The sequence below is a fragment of the Osmerus eperlanus genome, unplaced genomic scaffold (genome assembly GCF_963692335.1).
Source record: "Osmerus eperlanus unplaced genomic scaffold, fOsmEpe2.1 SCAFFOLD_91, whole genome shotgun sequence".
NCBI lineage: Eukaryota > Metazoa > Chordata > Actinopteri > Osmeriformes > Osmeridae > Osmerus > Osmerus eperlanus.
This window is the reverse complement of record NW_026911023.1, coordinates 65,800-85,109: the sequence shown is the minus strand read 5'-3', so window position 1 is coordinate 85,109 and position 19,310 is coordinate 65,800. Positions and strand designations below refer to the sequence as shown.

Here is a 19,310-nt window from a genome sequence, read left to right as displayed (position 1 = left end):
TCACCATCATCATCTTCATGTGTTCTAACTTGCGTTCCCATGGTGACAGATGCTGCCCTGCCAGAGGATGAGTCTGAAGTCAACGGCAACCAGCAAGACAACCCCACTGGTACACACACACACACACAACCCCACTGGTACACACACACACAGAAGCCCACTGGTACACACACACACAGAAGCCCACTGGTACACACACACCTACACACAGGAGGTCGATACACATCTATACTCACACACACTAATACACACACCAAGACACACACACACACATGTCTCTGATATTAGGGAACATCAAAGGCCAGATATCCATCTGTTTAGTGTCAGTGTTCTCCCCAGGCCCCGACACACACATGCTCACCACCTGTGAGTGTGTGTGTGCTTGTGTGTGTGTGTGAGTTTGTGTGTGTGTTTGTCAATTTTTTTTCCAAACACTCACAATTAGGAGAGAGAGAGAGAGAGAGAGAGAGAGAACCTAATTACCTTTCTTTTAGACCCCTTTTAGATCCTTCCCTTTTGCAAGGACAGCACTCTTTAGCATACACACACACACCAAACACACACACACACCTTCTTTCATTAACACTGATTGGCCCAGCAGGACCCCTGCCACACACACACACACACACCTCTTTAATTAAGAAGGGTGTTGAAAAGTGCTGAACCTAAAAGAAAGAGATCGTATTACTTTCAAAGAGAGGGAGAGAAACAAAAAGGGGGGGATGGAGGAGAAAGAGTGAGAGAGAGAGGAGAGAGAGAGAGAGAGAGAGAGAGAGAGCGAGAGAGAGAGAGGGCAGAGAGGGAGGAGGGATGTTTGCAGTTACTCTGAAATGTAAACAGTTTGTGCCATTTACGGAAAACAACAGCAGCAGAAAGAGAGGAGGGGGGAAGAGAGGGGAGAGGACAGGGAAGTATTCAATAATTGTTGCTTTTTAGAAAGTAGACTGTGAGAACTACACACTCTCTCTCTCTTCCTCTCTCACTCTCTCTCCCTCTCTCTCCCTCCCTCTCTTTCTCCTTCTCTCTCTCCCTCTCTCTCTCTTTCTCCCCTGGGACACACAAAAAGGGAATGATTTCCCAGAAGACTGAAGGCTATTTAAGAGCTGTAGGACTGTCCCTTTTAGACGACAGATAAACAGCCAACACACAGACACACACTCACAGACACACACACACACACACACAGACACACACTCACAGACACACACACACAAGCACACACTTTAAGTAATCTTGTGTCTTGTGCGTTTGTTTCCCAGAATCCTGTGCGTTCCTGAACACCCCCGTCATGTGACCGCCCCACGGACCACCAGCTTGTTGCTACGACAACCTCACCTGGACACACCAATAACCCACCCCTCTCTCTCCCCCTCTCTCTCCCCCTCTCTCTCTTTCTCCCCCTCTCTTCTCTCCCTCTCTTCTCTCTCTCTCCTGTCCATTGTGTACCAGAAACCTGAAATGGAATGAACAATGTTACCCTCTCAAAAGTTATTGGATGATTACTTAAGACGCCAACCTTTCCTCAAATATGACTGGATGATCACAGTGGACAGCATCCTGGCCTGTAACATGATTGGATGAGCTACATGCGATCAATCCTCTGATTGGATGGTCATCAGCCTATCAGAAAAGCCTGGAAAGAGAGCGAGGGACGGAGAAAGAAGTAGAAGAAATGAAAGAATGAATTTAAGGATGAATTTAAGGATGAATTTAAGGATGAATTGCAGTTAAAAAAGGAGAAGACGGAATGTTTGTTTCTGTTCTTCCTTTTCCCTATGATGAGAGAAATCATGTTTTTATGTTTGTAATAAATCTCTCCCCTTCTCTTTCCATCCCTCCATCCTTCTCCATCTCATTCTCTTTTTCCATCTCGCTTTCCCTCGCTCCATCTCTTTGTGCGGAAGAGAAATAAATGTGTGACCTACCATTGACCCCTGACCCCTGACCCCAGCCTATCAGAGTGAAGACTGTTGTGTTGTTTATTTGGTTGATTTCTTTGTTGATCCGAGCAGAGCAGCTTGATAGAGTAGACATGTTGCTTTTCTCTGTTACTGTAGGTGAAGTACAAGACAATACACAGTTACTCTACCTCAGCTGTTTCTGTGTTGCTCTGTCTCACACACACACACACACACACACACTCTCTCTCTAACACACACAACACTCACACACTCTCACAGGCACACTCTTTCTCTCTCTGTCACACACACACTGTGTTCCAGAGTATATTTATCCAAAGTTCTGAGGTTAATGAAGTGAGACTCCTCTCCTCCTAACTGTAACAAGCCTTTCCTCTCTTTCATCACTCCATCTCTCTCTCTCTCCATCTCTGCTCTCTCTCTCTCCATCTCTATATTTCCACAGAGAAAAGGACAGTTTGTTGTGTTAATCTTGACATGCTCCATGCACTTCACCTTCCTGTTGTTCCTCTGATAAAGACAATGATGGAGAAATGAGAGGAGAGAGAGAGGAGAGGAGAGGAGAGAGAGGAGAAGAGGGAGGGAGGGAGTCAGGGAGGGAGGGAGGGAGGGAGGGGGAGAGAGAGAGAGAGAGAGAGGAGAAGAGGAGGAATGGAGGCTTTCATATGTGTGGTAGCAGGCTATAAACACACACACTATCATTACTCTTCATTAAAGGTTTATGAGGGAAATTAAGAGTCTGGTTTCTTCCCTGTAAGTTCCCATGGGTACCCTATACCTGTGTGTGTACCTGTGTGTATGTGTGTGTGTGTGTGTGTGTGTACCTGTGTGTGTACATGTGTGTGTACATGTGTGTGTGTGTGTGTGTACATGTGTGTGTACATGTGTGTGGGTGTACGTGTGTGTGTACGTGTGTGTGTGTGACGGAACAGGGGGTTGTTTGTGTTCTTGTCACTCGTCTGTTTGACTTGATGGATTGGAGGCAGTGATGTGAATCACCTGCTACACACACGCATGCACACACACACACGCATGCACACACACATGCACACACACACAAACACACATATAGAGTTTATGTATGCACGCATATACAAACCAAAATACAGAAATACCCACATAAACACACATTGATGCACATTGACACATATCTCTCTCTCCCCCTCTCTATCTCTCTGCTTCTGTCTATCTCTCTCCCCCTCTCTATCTCTCTGTCTCTTGTCTATCTCTCTCTCTCTCCCCCCCTCTCTATCTCTCTATCTCTCGCTCTCCCCCTCTATATCTCTCTGTCTCTCTCTCTTTCCCCTCCTTCACTGTATAGGCTCTCTCTCCCTCTCTCTCTCGCTCAATGAGGCACTTCAGGAAAAAACGAGAGACCTTTGATGTGGAAGGGAGAGGAGAGAGGGGGGTGAACGCTGGAGAGGAGAGGAGGGGAGATAAAGAGAGGAGAGGATGGGAGAGAAAGAGAGGAGAGGATGGGAGAGGAGGGGGGAGAAAGAGAGGAGAGGAGGGGAGAGAAAGAGAGGAGAGGAGGGGAGAGGAGGGGAGAGAAAGAGAGGAGAGGATGGGAGAGAAAGAGAGGAGAGGAGGGGATATTAGAGAGTTGGGGTGAGAGGTAGAGAGAAGAGGAGAGAAGGAGAGAGGAGAGGATGGAGATGCGAGAGATGGAGAGACAGGGAAAGAGAGAGATGGAGAGACAGAGAAGGAGAGAGATGGAGAGATGGAGACACAGGGAAGGAGAAGTGTTGAAGTCCAAGTCTTTTATTGTCAGATGCACAGAACAACACAGGGTCAGACTGGGCACTGAAATTCTTATGAAAAGACAACACAAAGCAACCTGGCAACATAACATACAAGTACACATTTTTTACACATTTACAATACAGTATACTAAACCTCAATACACATAATAACCTATCCTAACCTTATAAGCCTATACTAATACTAACCTAAGACAAGTGAAGTACAATTAGTGCAATATTGCTGATAGTGCAACCAGGAGCTGAAAGTGACGGTGTGTAAAGTGACTAGTGAGAAGTGTATCAATGTCCATATCAATGTCCATTCAGAAGCCTGATGGATGGCCCTTGGAAAGAGGGGGGAGAGGGGAGAGATGGAGAGATGGGGAAGGAGAGCGATGGAGAGATGGATATATGGGGAAGGAGAGCGATGCAGAGATGGAAAGATGGAGAGATGGGGAGATGGGGAGAGATGAAGAGATGGGGAAGGAGAGCGATGGAGAGATGGAGAGATGGGGAAGGAGAGCGATGCAGAGATGGAAAGATGGAGAGATGGAGAGATGGGGAGAGATGAAGAGATGGGGAAGGAGAGCGATGGAGAGATGGAGAGATGGAGAGATATGGGGAGATGGGGAGATGGGGAGATGGGGAGATGGGGAGAGATGAAGAGATGGGGAAGGAGAGCGATGGAGAGATGGAGAGATGGGGAAGGAGAGCGATGGAGAGATGGAAAGATGGAGAGATGGAGAGATGGGGAGAGATGAAGAGATGGGGAAGGAGAGCGATGGAGAGATGGAGAGATGGAGAGATGGAGAGATGAGGAGAGATAGGGAGATGGGGAGATGGGGAGAGATGAAGAGATGGGGAAGGAGAGCGATGGAGAGATGGAGAGATGGGGAAGGAGAGCGATGGAGAGATGGAGAGATGGGGAGAGATGAAGAGATGGAGAGATGGGGAGATGGGGAGAGATGGAGAGGTGGAGAGATGGGGAGAGATGGAGAGGGGGAGAGATGGAGAGGGGGGAGAGATGGAGAGGGGGGAGAGATGGAGAGGGGGAGAGATGGAGAGGGGGAGAGATGGATGGGGAACACCCTGGCACCTTTAACCTTTAACCTTGCAGTCTAAACATGTAAAGGTCAATGACTATTAATGACCTGCCCTCAAGTCTATGTGTGTTAATCATCAACCATAAAGTCATGTAGTGTTAAAGCCCATGGTTAAGTTAACACACACACACACACCTGTTATTCTAGCCACGACTGTGGGAATGTGAGTGTTGTAGAGAGATCGTTCCAGTGGAAGGCTGTTTGTGGTTGTACGTGTGTGAGCGTTTGTGTGTCTGCGATAATAACATGAAGATTGAAACGGTAAAAAGATCAATATTTCCACTGTCTACAAGGAGAAAGCTCCTGTTCTTGCTAACGTGATAAGGTATGTGTGTGTGTATGTGTGCGTGTGTGTGTGTCTACTCGGACAGCGTTTTCTAGTGTTTGGTGAAGATCCTGTTTGTTTAGTGAATTATTCATCCGTCTGTTTGTGGAGGTGAAAGTGACAGAAAGCTCCAATATCTCAGCGCAAATACGAGATCACTCACACACACACACACACGTACACACACGCACAACGCAACACATATACACACACCTACACATGCAAGCACACACAAGCCGACACACACCAATACATGTCTGTGTGTGTGTGCTTGTATGTGTTGTGTTGTGTGTGTGTGTGTGTATGTGTGTGTGTGTTCAGTTAAGTGCAGTTCATGGGTCTAGTAGACAGCTTAGTTTTGCAGAGGGGCACCAATGTGCATGTCACCTCACAGTAGGTTTCCTTACAGGCCACGACGGTCCCGCCCCTTACAGGCCACGACGGTCCCGCCCCTTACAGGCCACGACGGTCCCGCCCCTCCGACCTGCTGCACCAATGAGCTTTGAGGAAGTGGTCTGGGAGACAAGGAGAGGAGACAAAGAGGACCTGCTGAACCTTCTGAGGGGTGAGTCTCAAGACCTGCTGAACCTTCTGAGGGGTGAGTCTCAAGGAGGACCTGCTGCACCTTCTGAGGGGTGAGTCTCAAGGAGGACCTGCTGCACCTTCTGAGGGGTGAGTCTCAAGGAGGACCTGCTGCACCTTCTGAGGGGTGAGTCTCAAGGAGGACCTGCTGCACCTTCTGAGGGGTGAGTCTCAAGGAGGACCTGCTGCACCTTCTGAGGGGTGAGTCTCAAGGAGGACCTGCTGCACCTTCTGAGGGGTGAGTCTCAAGGAGGACCTGCTGCACCTTCTGAGGGGTGAGTCTCAAGGAGGACCTGCTGCACCTTCTGAGGGGTGAGTCTCAAGGAGGACCTGCTGAACCTTCTGAGGGGTGAGTCTCAAGACCTGCTGAACCTTCTGAGGGGTGAGTCTCAAGACCTGCTGAACCTTCTGAGGGGTGAGTCTCAAGTGTCTCCTTGATTCCTCATCTCCTCTGGCTGGACCTGGTCACCTGCTTCCTAGGCTGAGTCCTAACAGTCTGCTCTGCATCCTTCCTTTATCACCTGGGTTAAATCATGACCCTTATCATTAATCACCTGGGTTAAATCATGACCTTTATCATTAATCACCTGGGTTAAATCATGACCCTTATCATTAATCACCTGGGTTAAATCATGACATTTATCATTAATCACCTGGGTTAAATCATGACCTTTATCATTAATCACCTGGGTTAAATCATGACTGCTTTGGTGAGAGACAAGGAAGTGATGAAACAAGGGCTCCATCTAGTGGTCAGTTTCTATTTTATTTCAAGACCTTTGATTGTTACCTTGAGGTGATTCAACCAATAGCAGCGTGAGATACAACAACACTGACATTTACATTTACATTTATTCATTTAGCAGACGCTTTTATCCAAAGCAACTTCCAAGAGAGAGCTTTACAAAGTGCATAGGTCACTGATCATAACAACAAGATAGCCACAAAAACATTGCGAGTAGCCAAAACATGAAGCACACATTGTGAACAACCAAAGTAAGTGCCAAAGGGAAGAACCATAAGAGCATGTAGTTAAACAAGTTACAATTAAACAACATGAACCGCTATAAGTGCAAGTGTACCTGTGGAAAAAAACAAAAAAAAACAAGCAACAATAATAAAAACAATATATCACAGCGAGTACAAAGATTTTAAATCAGTTACCACTAACCACAAGAGCAACAAGTCTCTAAGCAAGAGTCATTGTGATCCTTGAGGAAACTAACATCGGGTCAAGTGAACCATTCCTCAGAGGAATGGTGGACATGTTGCACTACGAACTGTGACGGACGTGTGAGTGAGAGGGTCAAAGGTCAAGGTGCCGTGTTATGATGAAGTTGTGTGTCCCAGTTGTATGCATGTTGTACTGCATGCAACAGTACGAACTCTGTATGGACAGCTCCTGTACTGCATGCAACAGTACGTACTCTGTAAGGACAGCTGCTGTACTGCATGCAACAGTACGTACTCTGTAAGGACAGCTGCTGTACCTGCTGAAAGAAAAAGAAAAGGTTTGTGATGTGAGGCGCAGGGACAGACTCCCAGCGTGGTGCCAGGGAGATGTGTTCCAGGTGAAGCAGGTGTCCAGGTGTCTCCAGGACAACAAGATGGTCACCAACCAGACACACACAACCACAGTCTTCTGAATGCGTATCAGTGAGGACATGGAAATAAAAATAAACGAAGGGAGAGAAGGAGAGAGAGGGAAAGGATGAGATACACACACGCAGGCAGAGATGGTCACATAAACACACACATGCGCAGTACAATGGTGTTCCCGTTTGGGGCTTTTAGACTTTAGTTGTGGGAAGAGGGATGGATTTCCTGGTTCTGTCAGAGGGTGGAGTTTAGGGGGGTGGAGAGAAGGGAGAAAGGGAGAGAAGGGAGAGAGAGAGTGAGTATGTGAGAGAGAGAGTGGAGAAGGAGAAAAAATACTTGTGTGAGACAGAGAGTAAGGGAGATAGAGAGATAGCAGAGAAAAAGAGACATATCTCTTCTCCTCAGACAGAGAGAGGACTGAGTGTGTTTGGGTTCAGTGGGAGCTGACAGGGAGCAGAGGAGACAGGCTGCTTAGAAACAGGAAGTGTTTTACTCTATCTCTCTCTGTCTGTTTGTCTCTGTGTCTCTCCACCCCCAGCTAAACTCCACCCCCTCTCACACAGACACACTGTTTATCGATCTCTCACTCTCTTTCTCCTTATCTCTTTCTCTCTATTCTCTCCACCCCTGCTGAACTCCACCCCCAGCTAAACTCCACCCTCTGGCAGAACCAGGAAATCACTCCCTCCTCCCACAACAGTTGTTATTCTGAAGAAACGAAACTAATCTCTCTTTCTCTCGCTCCCTCTCTCCACTAGTGTTTGTGTGTGAGAGAGAGCGACCGTCACTACCACTCCAGCATGGCCCAGCAGGGAGTTGTGCTGGACCAGGACCAGTTCTGCTGTTCCGTCTGTCTGTACCTCTTAAAGGATCCTGTCACCCTCGCCTGTGGTCACAGCTACTGTAGCAGCTGTATCGAGGGCTGCTGGGACCAGGATGAGCAGAAGGGAGTCTACAGCTGCCCCCAGTGCAGACAGAGCTTCACTCGGAGGCCTGCTCTGAAGAGGAACTACATGCTGGCTGAGGTGGTGGAGAAGCTGAAGGAGACAGGAGGAGCCCAGGCCGCCCCCTCTGAGCTGACCAGTCCAGCTGGGCCAGGAGAGGTGACCTGTGACCTCTGCACTGGGCCCAGGAAGCAGAGAGCCATCAAGTCCTGTCTGATGTGTTTGTTGTCCTACTGCGAGACTCACCTCCAGCCCCACTACCAGATTCCTAAAATGAAGAATCACAAGCTGGTGGAAGCCACGTCTGTACTGCAGGAGATGATCTGCTCCAGTCATGATTTGCCGCTGTTGGTCTTCTGTCGGACAGACCAGCAGTGTATCTGCATGCTGTGTACAATGGAAGAACATAAAGGCCATGACACGGTGTCAGCCAAAACTGAGAGGAAGGAGAAACAGGTGTGTCTAGAACTGTTAATCTCAGTCTCGTCTCAGAATCGACCGCATATTTAGTCGGTCTTTGCTCGGTCTTACTGAGAACTCGGAAACTCCGGGCCGCTACAATATTTTAAGCTCGGTCAAGACCACAACTGCGGGAATGTCACTGAATTATGTGCATTGCCTATAAGTTATTAATATTACTATGATTTTATATCAATTTTTTATGTAAAAAGTTTTATAATAAAACTGCCACCAATAGGTTAATAGACCCATTTCTAACGTGGAGCTTTGAAAGGCTGTCACCCCCCGCCCCCCTTCACTCCAGACTAAGTGAAAGTGGAGACGGGTGAAGCTGTCTGACTGACTGGGAGATGTCGGTCAAACCGTCTGTAATTAGCTTTCGTTACCTAAACCACAAAGAGTTTATCAGCTAAACAGTGTCCAACACTTACTGAGGCGACTGGAGCCAGTCAAACGTTTATCGTGATTAGAAAGGAAGTATATAAAGGTAAGCTAGCTCCAAGTGTGAAGTTAGCCAAGCTAGCAAGCTAACGTTAGCATTCTGCCTCTGTACCAAAACTGCTCAGAAATCTCTTCACCCCTCACACAAAGCTACATTCTCTTGTGATAAACAAGAACGAGACAGACCACATTAAGGTATGTAGGTAATGGCTGTACTGGACATGTTTAGCAGCTGTGTTCAGTGTTGGTGTTCAGTGTGTTCTGACAGAGGTACACTCCACCAGAGTCCTGTACTGTAACACCTACTGTGTTGTTGTCATGTGTGTTGTTCTCCAGGACAAGCTGGTCCTGAGTCAGCAGGAAGTCCAGCAGAGAGTCCAGCAGAGAGAGAAGGAGCTGAAGGAGCTCCAACAGGCTGTGGAGTCTTTCAAGGTCAGTATCAGGATCTCCACTAGTGGAGCTGTGCTACTGGGAGATACCTGGATAGGACTGGTGGACTCTCTACATTCAGGAAGACTGCTGTCACTGGAGGGACATCTGGATTTATTTCTCTCTCCCCCCCTCTCTCCAGCGCTCTGGCCAGGCAGCAGTGGAGGACAGTGAGAGGATCTTCACTGAGCTGATCCGCTCCATTGAGAGAATGCGCTCTGAGGTGAAGGATCTGATCAGAGCCCAGCAGGGGGCAGCAGTGAGTCAGGCTGAAGGACTGCTGGAGAGACTGGAGCAGGAGATAGCTGAGCTGAGGAAGAGAGACGCTGAGCTGGAGAAGCTCTCACACACAGAGGACAACATCCACTTCCTCCAGGTAACTAGACTACCCTGGCAGCTCAGATCTGAAGCTACACTCACTGTCTGATCATCTATGTAGGATCTCTGCTCAACCTGTGATTAGTGTTTGTGTGTGTGTTACTTTGTGTCATTTTGTGCATGCGTGTGTTTGTCTATGTGTGTGTGTAATTTCCTGTCTGTCTCAACATAAGTATCTTTTCCCTCCCTTTTCTCTCCCTCTTTCTTTCTCTCTCCCGTCTCTCTCTCTCTCCCACTCTTGTCTCCCCCTCCTCTCCCCCTCTCTACCTCCCACTCTCCTGCTCTTAATCCCCCCCCCCCTCTCTCTTATCTCCCCCTCCTCTCCCCCTGTCTCTCTCCCTTTCTCTACCCCCACTTTCTTTCTCTCTCTCCCACACTCTCTCATCCCCCCACTTCTCTCTCTCCCCTCTTCTCCCCCCTCCACCCCGCCCTCCCCTTCTCTACCCCCCCCTCCCCTCCCCTTCTCTACCCCCCCTCCCCTCCCCTTCTCTACCTCTCCCCCCTCCCTGTCTCCAGAACTACCAGTCTCTCTCCAGTACCAGTGTATCTTCAGATGTCCCCAGCATCTCTGTTCCTCCTCTTCAGTACTTCACACATGTGACTGAGGTGGTCTCTGAGCTGAGAGACAAACTAGAGGAGCTGATCCAGAGAGAGTGGTCCAAGATCTCCACCACAGGTGAGCTGGTTAAACACAGCAGGTCTGGAGGAACAGCACATTAAGCCTTCAAACATCATGTGATAGGACAGACACCTGTCACATAAGCACATGTTTGGATCAACTTGATACGGTAGTGTACGTGTATGTGCCTGTATATCTGTGTGTGTGTGTATGTATAAATGTGTGTGTGTGTGTATATATATAAGTGTGTGTGTGTCTCCAGTCTCCACAGTGGATGTGTTCCTGCCTCCAGAGCCCAAGACCAGAGCAGACCTCCTATCATGTGAGTCTCTGAAGTGTCCAGGTCTCTCTCCACTGACACGTGTTGAATGATGAATCTGATCCAGAACAACAGCAGCTTTAACATGGGGATACATGAATGGACGTGTTATTAACTCTGATCTGGTCTCTGCTCTGCTCCCAGATTCCTGTCAGCTCACTCTGGACCCAAACACAGCACATACACTCCTCTCTCTGGCTGAGGAGAACAGGAAGGTGACATGTCTAAACCAGAAGCAGCCATATCCTGACCATCCAGAGAGGTTCACCTTGTACCCTCAGGTGCTGTGTAGAGAGGCTCTGTCTGGACGCTGTTACTGGGAGGTGGAGTGGAGAGGTTACCATGTTCACATAACAGTCTCATATAAAGACATCAGCAGAACAGGCGGTAACTCTCACTTTGGTTCCAATAACAAGTCCTGGAGGTTACGCTGCTCTAGTCATGGTTACTGGTTCAGACATAACAGTGTTAATACTGCAGTATCAGGCCCTCAGTCCTCCAGAGTAGGAGTGTACCTGGATCACAAGGCAGGTACTCTGTCCTTCTACAGTGTCGTCTCTGACACAGTGACCCTCCTCCACAGAGTCCAGACCACCTTCACCCAGACACTCTACCCTGGGCTTTGGCTTGGTAACTATGGTGACAGTGCAGAGATTCTGAAGCTGTGGTAGAGGGTCTTGTAGAGGAGTGATACCTTCATACCATCATACAGAACCCTGTCATTGTTTTAGTGGGTTTATAATCATTGTTCTTTTGTTGTATAATTCCTGCTCTTTCACTTTGATGATTGTATATGATCATTTAGTCTTGGCTCTACTGGACAATAGAAATCACTGTCTACTTCCTGTCCTGCTACTCAGTAAATAGAGTTTTAACTAACGATGTGTTGTAATGTTTGGGTACATGTGCTACTCACTATTGAGATGGAAGTGTTTATAACTGCTGTTGTTTAAGTGATCAGTTCATAGTTGTCTCTCTGCTACTTTGAACTCCTGCTGGTGGTTATAATGGACCTGAACAGCTGAATAAAGACATGTGAAGCTGAAATCTCTTCTTATTTATACCATAGAAGAAGGTGTCTAGTGTTTAATCTCTCTCCCTCTCCCTTTGTCCCTCTCTCAATCTCTCCCTTTCTTTCCCTCTTATTCTTTTTGCTTATCTTTTCCTCTCTCTCCCTCTCTTCTCTCTCTCCCTCCCTCCATCTCTTCATCTCTCCCTCTTTCTCTCTCAATGCAGTAACAGAGATTCCCCACTAGAGGGCAGTGCAATCACCAATCACTCAATTTGAAGCTTTTTTCACTCTGGGAACCATCATTTCTGGACAAAGTGGAATTATACGGTCCACATATTGGGTTGTGATTTTCATACACGTTAATCCCTATATTGTGTGTTAATCTTTTAGATAGTTGAATTATCATTCCACATAGTGTGTGGAGTCTCTCTCCGTGCCTCCATACAGGAGCTGTTTGAGACGCAGAGACACCAGGAGAAACATTCTGTTGTAGTGAGAAGTCGGAGAGCGTCTGGGAAACACTTCCTGCTCACAACATCATTTACACTTTGAGCCTGTTGAGTGTTAAATATATGATTTCTGTTCAGATAAATACGATAAGAAACTTGCCAAGTTGTCGCATTCACAAACCGACATTATCGGAGCACAAGGTGACATTTACAGTCGAAATAATTTCAAATACAAATTGCTGCTTTCTTTGAAAATTCAGCAAAATCTTAGGTTATAGTAAGAAAAAAAAGGTTGATTTAAAGTTTTGTTAATTTTTTTATCACAGAAAATAACCTAAATGTAGCCTTTTGTCTAACCTGTTGTAAAATGGTTCGAATCTTCAGAGGGTAGGGGGATTCAAACCCATTATACGGTAAATGCAGTGCAGCTCTGGAGATCTGAAGAAGAGGAAGAAGGAGAGGAAACCAGTTCTGACTAAGAAGGAATTATACATTCAGATGATACATACAAGACAATGTCACAATGGAGCACAAACCAAATCAGATTGCTTTCCAACCAACGTCAGTTATTGAGTGAAGAAGCAACTATTACCTGAACTTCAAGATGGCGGCACTCTGGGAGGTGAGACAAGGAGACGAGCAGTCCTGGTAGCTGAGGTGCTGGAAGGGTTAAACGATAGAGGAGACCAGAAAGGGGAGGGGCTTAGGCTGATGATTGACAGCAGCCCCTGCCCTCCCCCTTTCCTCACATGTCAACTTCCTGTTTGTTGAGGTAGGTCACAGCTTGTGGGTACAGTCCAGTGGTACCACCATCATGTTGTAGATCATCACACATTGGTGAAGAGGAGGAAGTGAACTTAATAGAGACTGTTCTGTTGTTTCTCTACTTCAGTGTGTCCTTTAACTTGGGTCATGTGGGTTTGGTAGTGTGTAGTTTGTAACGAGCGATTGGTTGGACTTTGGTCGTTTTTTCCACCACAGGCAACTGATAACAGCTCACAGTGCTTTTACTTAGATCCTAAAGTCTGGGGCCTCACCAGATAGAGCGTGTATCGCTCAGGCCGAAACGCAAGGTCCCAGGTTCGATTCCGGCCCGGGCCCTTGTCCTGCATGTCTATCCCTGCTTTCCTGTCTCTGCCCAACTGTCTCTAACCACGTATAAACAGCTGAAGATGTTGTCCAGTGTTTTTATACATTTCATTTAAACATTTCATGAATTCCGCCATCCTTTCAGTTGACAAGATTTAGATTTTGTATATTAAAAAGGGACAGCCTTAGTTTGAATCAAAATAACCCGCCTGACTTCTTTTTCTTTTTTTACGCTTATTTCCTTTCTCCATTCATGACAGATAGACCGTCATTCTCCTCCAGTCATGGCTTCCACCGTCCACTTCCTGTCTGAAGAGCAGTTCGGCTGCTCCCTGTGCATGGAGGTGCACGGAGGAATTTTCAACAAGCATTTTACATGTGGGGAAAGCAAATAGGCTAGGACTAGGCTACATGGACAACACTGTAGCACACATGATCCTTCTCTGTACTCCCTAAACTCCACCCTCTGGCAGAACCAGGAAATCACTCCCTCCTCCCACAACAGTTGTTATTCTGAAGAAACGAAACTAATCTCTCGCTCCGTGTCTCCAGTTGTGTTTGTGTGTGAGAGAGAGCGACCGTCACTACCACTCCAGCATGGCCCAGCAGGGAGTTGTGCTGGACCAGGACCAGTTCTGCTGTTCCATCTGTCTGGACCTCTTAAAGGATCCTGTCACCCTCGCCTGTGGTCACAGCTACTGTAGCAGCTGTATCGAGGGCTGCTGGGACCAGGATGAGCAGAAGGGAGTCTACAGCTGCCCCCAGTGCAGACAGAGCTTCACTCGGAGGCCTGCTCTGAAGAGGAACAACATGCTGGCTGAGGTGGTGGAGAAGCTGAAGGAGACAGGAGGAGCCCAGGCCGCCCCCTCTGAGCTGACCAGTCCAGCTGGGCCAGGAGAGGTGACCTGTGACCTCTGCACTGGGCCCAGGAAGCAGAGAGCCCTCAAGTCCTGTCTGATGTGTTTGTTGTCCTACTGCGAGACTCACCTCCAGCCCCACTACCAGATTCCTAAAATGAAGAATCACAAGCTGGTGGAAGCCACGTCTGTACTGCAGGAGATGATCTGCTCCAGTCATGATTTGCCGCTGTTGGTCTTCTGTCGGACAGACCAGCAGTGTATCTGCATGCTGTGTACAATGGAAGAACATAAAGGCCATGACACGGTGTCAGCCAAAACTGAGAGGAAGGAGAAACAGGTGTGTCTAGAACTGTTAATCTCAGTCTCGTCTCAGAATCGACCGCATATTTAGTCGGTCTTTGCTCGGTCTTACTGAGAACTCGGAAACTCCGGGCCGCTACAATATTTTAAGCTCGGTCAAGACCACAACTGCGGGAATGTCACTGAATTATGTGCATTGCCTATAAGTTATTAATATTACTATGATTTTATATCAATTTTTTATGTAAAAAGTTTTATAATAAAACTGCCACCAATAGGTTAATAGACCCATTTCTAACGTGGAGCTTTGAAAGGCTGTCACCCCCCGCCCCCCTTCACTCCAGACTAAGTGAAAGTGGAGACGGGTGAAGCTGTCTGACTGACTGGGAGATGTCGGTCAAACCGTCTGTAATTAGCTTTCGTTACCTAAACCACAAAGAGTTTATCAGCTAAACAGTGTCCAACACTTACTGAGGCGACTGGAGCCAGTCAAACGTTTATCGTGATTAGAAAGGAAGTATATAAAGGTAAGCTAGCTCCAAGTGTGAAGTTAGCCAAGCTAGCAAGCTAACGTTAGCATTCTGCCTCTGTACCAAAACTGCTCAGAAATCTCTTCACCCCTCACACAAAGCTACATTCTCTTGTGATAAACAAGAACGAGACAGACCACATTAAGGTATGTAGGTAATGGCTGTACTGGACATGTTTAGCAGCTGTGTTCAGTGTTGGTGTTCAGTGTGTTCTGACAGAGGTACACTCCACCAGAGTCCTGTACTGTAACACCTACTGTGTTGTTGTCATGTGTGTTGTTCTCCAGGACAAGCTGGTCCTGAGTCAGCAGGAAGTCCAGCAGAGAGTCCAGCAGAGAGAGAAGGAGCTGAAGGAGCTCCAACAGGCTGTGGAGTCTTTCAAGGTCAGTATCAGGATCTCCACTAGTGGAGCTGTGCTACTGGGAGATACCTGGATAGGACTGGTGGACTCTCTACATTCAGGAAGACTGCTGTCACTGGAGGGACATCTGGATTTATTTCTCTCTCCCCCCCTCTCTCCAGCGCTCTGGCCAGGCAGCAGTGGAGGACAGTGAGAGGATCTTCACTGAGCTGATCCGCTCCATTGAGAGAATGCGCTCTGAGGTGAAGGATCTGATCAGAGCCCAGCAGGGGGCAGCAGTGAGTCAGGCTGAAGGACTGCTGGAGAGACTGGAGCAGGAGATAGCTGAGCTGAGGAAGAGAGACGCTGAGCTGGAGAAGCTCTCACACACAGAGGACAACATCCACTTCCTCCAGGTAACTAGACTACCCTGGCAGCTCAGATCTGAAGCTACACTCACTGTCTGATCATCTATGTAGGATCTCTGCTCAACCTGTGATTAGTGTTTGTGTGTGTGTTACTTTGTGTCATTTTGTGCATGCGTGTGTTTGTCTATGTGTGTGTGTAATTTCCTGTCTGTCTCAACATAAGTATCTTTTCCCTCCCTTTTCTCTCCCTCTTTCTTTCTCTCTCCCGTCTCTCTCTCTCTCCCACTCTTGTCTCCCCCTCCTCTCCCCCTCTCTACCTCCCACTCTCCTGCTCTTAATCCCCCCCCCCCTCTCTCTTATCTCCCCCTCCTCTCCCCCTGTCTCTCTCCCTTTCTCTACCCCCACTTTCTTTCTCTCTCTCCCACACTCTCTCATCCCCCCACTTCTCTCTCTCCCCTCTTCTCCCCCCTCCACCCCGCCCTCCCCTTCTCTACCCCCCCCTCCCCTCCCCTTCTCTACCCCCCCTCCCCTCCCCTTCTCTACCTCTCCCCCCTCCCTGTCTCCAGAACTACCAGTCTCTCTCCAGTACCAGTGTATCTTCAGATGTCCCCAGCATCTCTGTTCCTCCTCTTCAGTACTTCACACATGTGACTGAGGTGGTCTCTGAGCTGAGAGACAAACTAGAGGAGCTGATCCAGAGAGAGTGGTCCAAGATCTCCACCACAGGTGAGCTGGTTAAACACAGCAGGTCTGGAGGAACAGCACATTAAGCCTTCAAACATCATGTGATAGGACAGACACCTGTCACATAAGCACATGTTTGGATCAACTTGATACGGTAGTGTACGTGTATGTGCCTGTATATCTGTGTGTGTGTGTATGTATAAATGTGTGTGTGTGTGTATATATATAAGTGTGTGTGTGTCTCCAGTCTCCACAGTGGATGTGTTCCTGCCTCCAGAGCCCAAGACCAGAGCAGACCTCCTATCATGTGAGTCTCTGAAGTGTCCAGGTCTCTCTCCACTGACACGTGTTGAATGATGAATCTGATCCAGAACAACAGCAGCTTTAACATGGGGATACATGAATGGACGTGTTATTAACTCTGATCTGGTCTCTGCTCTGCTCCCAGATTCCTGTCAGCTCACTCTGGACCCAAACACAGCACATACACTCCTCTCTCTGGCTGAGGAGAACAGGAAGGTGACATGTCTAAACCAGAAGCAGCCATATCCTGACCATCCAGAGAGGTTCACCTTGTACCCTCAGGTGCTGTGTAGAGAGGCTCTGTCTGGACGCTGTTACTGGGAGGTGGAGTGGAGAGGTTACCATGTTCACATAACAGTCTCATATAAAGACATCAGCAGAACAGGCGGTAACTCTCACTTTGGTTCCAATAACAAGTCCTGGAGGTTACGCTGCTCTAGTCATGGTTACTGGTTCAGACATAACAGTGTTAATACTGCAGTATCAGGCCCTCAGTCCTCCAGAGTAGGAGTGTACCTGGATCACAAGGCAGGTACTCTGTCCTTCTACAGTGTCGTCTCTGACACAGTGACCCTCCTCCACAGAGTCCAGACCACCTTCACCCAGACACTCTACCCTGGGCTTTGGCTTGGTAACTATGGTGACAGTGCAGAGATTCTGAAGCTGTGGTAGAGGGTCTTGTAGAGGAGTGATACCTTCATACCATCATACAGAACCCTGTCATTGTTTTAGTGGGTTTATAATCATTGTTCTTTTGTTGTATAATTCCTGCTCTTTCACTTTGATGATTGTATATGATCATTTAGTCTTGGCTCTACTGGACAATAGAAATCACTGTCTACTTCCTGTCCTGCTACTCAGTAAATAGAGTTTTAACTAACGATGTGTTGTAATGTTTGGGTACATGTGCTACTCACTATTGAGATGGAAGTGTTTATAACTGCTGTTGTTTAAGTGATCAGTTCATAGTTGTCTCTCTGCTACTTTGAACTCCTGCTGGTGGTTATAATGGACCTGAACAGCTGAATAAAGACATGTGAAGCTGAAATCTCTTCTTATTTATACCATAGAAGAAGGTGTCTAGTGTTTAATCTCTCTCCCTCTCCCTTTGTCCCTCTCTCAATCTCTCCCTTTCTTTCCCTCTCATTCTTTTTGCTTATCTTTTCCTCTCTCTCCCTCTCTTCTCTCTCTCCCTCCCTCCATCTCTCCCTCTTTCTCTCTCAATGCAGTAACAGAGATTCCCCACTAGAGGGCAGTGCAATCACCAATCACTCAATTTGAAGCTTTTTTCACTCTGGGAACCATCATTTCTGGACAAAGTGGAATTATACGGTCCACATATTGGGTTGTGATTTTCATACACGTTAATCCCTATATTGTGTGTTAATCTTTTAGATAGTTGAATTATCATTCCACATAGTGTGTGGAGTCTCTCTCCGTGCCTCCATACAGGAGCTGTTTGAGACGCAGAGACACCAGGAGAAACATTCTGTTGTAGTGAGAAGTCGGAGAGCGTCTGGGAAACACTTCCTGCTCACAACATCATTTACACTTTGAGCCTGTTGAGTGTTAAATATATGATTTCTGTTCAGATAAATACGATAAGAAACTTGCCAAGTTGTCGCATTCACAAACCGACATTATCGGAGCACAAGGTGACATTTACAGTCGAAATAATTTCAAATACAAATTGCTGCTTTCTTTGAAAATTCAGCAAAATCTTAGGTTATAGTAAGAAAAAAAAGGTTGATTTAAAGTTTTGTTAATTTTTTTATCACAGAAAATAACCTAAATGTAGCCTTTTGTCTAACCTGTTGTAAAATGGTTCGAATCTTCAGAGGGTAGGGGGATTCAAACCCATTATACGGTGTAAATGCAGTGCAGCTCTGGAGATCTGAAGAAGAGGAAGAAGGAGAGGAAACCAGTTCTGACTAAGAAGGAATTATACATTCAGATGATACATACAAGACAATGTCACAATGGAGCACAAACCAAATCAGATTGCTTTCCAACCAACGTCAGTTATTGAGTGAAGAAGCAACTATTACCTGAACTTCAAGATGGCGGCACTCTGGGAGGTGAGACAAGGAGACGAGCAGTCCTGGTAGCTGAGGTGCTGGAAGGGTTAAACGATAGAGGAGACCAGAAAGGGGAGGGGCTTAGGCTGATGATTGACAGCAGCCCCTGCCCTCCCCCTTTCCTCACATGTCAACTTCCTGTTTGTTGAGGTAGGTCACAGCTTGTGGGTACAGTCCAGTGGTACCACCATCATGTTGTAGATCATCACACATTGGTGAAGAGGAGGAAGTGAACTTAATAGAGACTGTTCTGTTGTTTCTCTACTTCAGTGTGTCCTTTAACTTGGGTCATGCGGGTTTGGTAGTGTGTAGTTTGTAACGAGCGATTGGTTGGACTTTGGTCGTTTTTTCCACCACAGGCAACTGATAACAGCTCACAGTGCTGTTGTTAGATGCTGCAGGTTGTACTGAAACTAGACGCAGCAAGAAAGTATGTGG

The 19,310-nt window shown here is 47.2% G+C and overlaps 2 protein-coding genes and 1 long non-coding RNA gene across 3 annotated transcripts; all 3 read left to right on the top strand.

The window, feature by feature from the left end:
- Nucleotides 1–48: 48 nt before the first annotated feature.
- LOC134015486 (uncharacterized) lies at nucleotides 49–2,089 on the top strand. Its single transcript, XR_009929127.1, has 2 exons — nucleotides 49–109; nucleotides 1,260–2,089. It is a non-coding gene; the product is annotated as an uncharacterized LOC134015486 (long non-coding RNA).
- Nucleotides 2,090–7,966: 5,877 nt separating this feature from the next.
- LOC134015484 (tripartite motif-containing protein 16-like) lies at nucleotides 7,967–11,906 on the top strand. The gene is made up of 6 exons (XM_062455019.1): nucleotides 7,967–8,670; nucleotides 9,451–9,546; nucleotides 9,686–9,919; nucleotides 10,438–10,597; nucleotides 10,803–10,862; nucleotides 11,004–11,906. The coding sequence occupies exons 1-6, from the start codon at nucleotides 8,071–8,073 to the stop codon at nucleotides 11,528–11,530; spliced, it is 1,677 nt and encodes a 558-aa protein (XP_062311003.1). The 5' UTR covers nucleotides 7,967–8,070; the 3' UTR covers nucleotides 11,531–11,906.
- Nucleotides 11,907–13,947: 2,041 nt separating this feature from the next.
- On the top strand, nucleotides 13,948–17,842 carry LOC134015483 (tripartite motif-containing protein 16-like). Its single transcript, XM_062455018.1, has 6 exons — nucleotides 13,948–14,606; nucleotides 15,387–15,482; nucleotides 15,622–15,855; nucleotides 16,374–16,533; nucleotides 16,739–16,798; nucleotides 16,940–17,842. Exons 1-6 carry the CDS (start codon nucleotides 14,007–14,009, stop codon nucleotides 17,464–17,466), a joined length of 1,677 nt encoding a protein of 558 aa, XP_062311002.1. The 5' UTR covers nucleotides 13,948–14,006; the 3' UTR covers nucleotides 17,467–17,842.
- The last annotated feature ends 1,468 nt before the right edge of the window (nucleotides 17,843–19,310 follow it).

Excerpts from the sequence above, each read along its gene's own strand:
- LOC134015484 (XM_062455019.1), top strand. The coding sequence starts at position 8,071 with ATGGCCCAGCAGGGAGTTGTGCTGGACCAGGACCAGTTCTGCTGTTCC. Across the intron at positions 9,547-9,685 it reads AGGCTGTGGAGTCTTTCAAG|CGCTCTGGCCAGGCAGCAGT; the intron begins GTCAGTATCAGG and ends CCCTCTCTCCAG. Across the intron at positions 10,863-11,003 it reads CAGAGCAGACCTCCTATCAT|ATTCCTGTCAGCTCACTCTG; the intron begins GTGAGTCTCTGA and ends CTCTGCTCCCAG.
- LOC134015483 (XM_062455018.1), top strand. The coding sequence starts at position 14,007 with ATGGCCCAGCAGGGAGTTGTGCTGGACCAGGACCAGTTCTGCTGTTCC. Across the intron at positions 15,856-16,373 it reads ACAACATCCACTTCCTCCAG|AACTACCAGTCTCTCTCCAG; the intron begins GTAACTAGACTA and ends CCCTGTCTCCAG. Across the intron at positions 16,799-16,939 it reads CAGAGCAGACCTCCTATCAT|ATTCCTGTCAGCTCACTCTG; the intron begins GTGAGTCTCTGA and ends CTCTGCTCCCAG.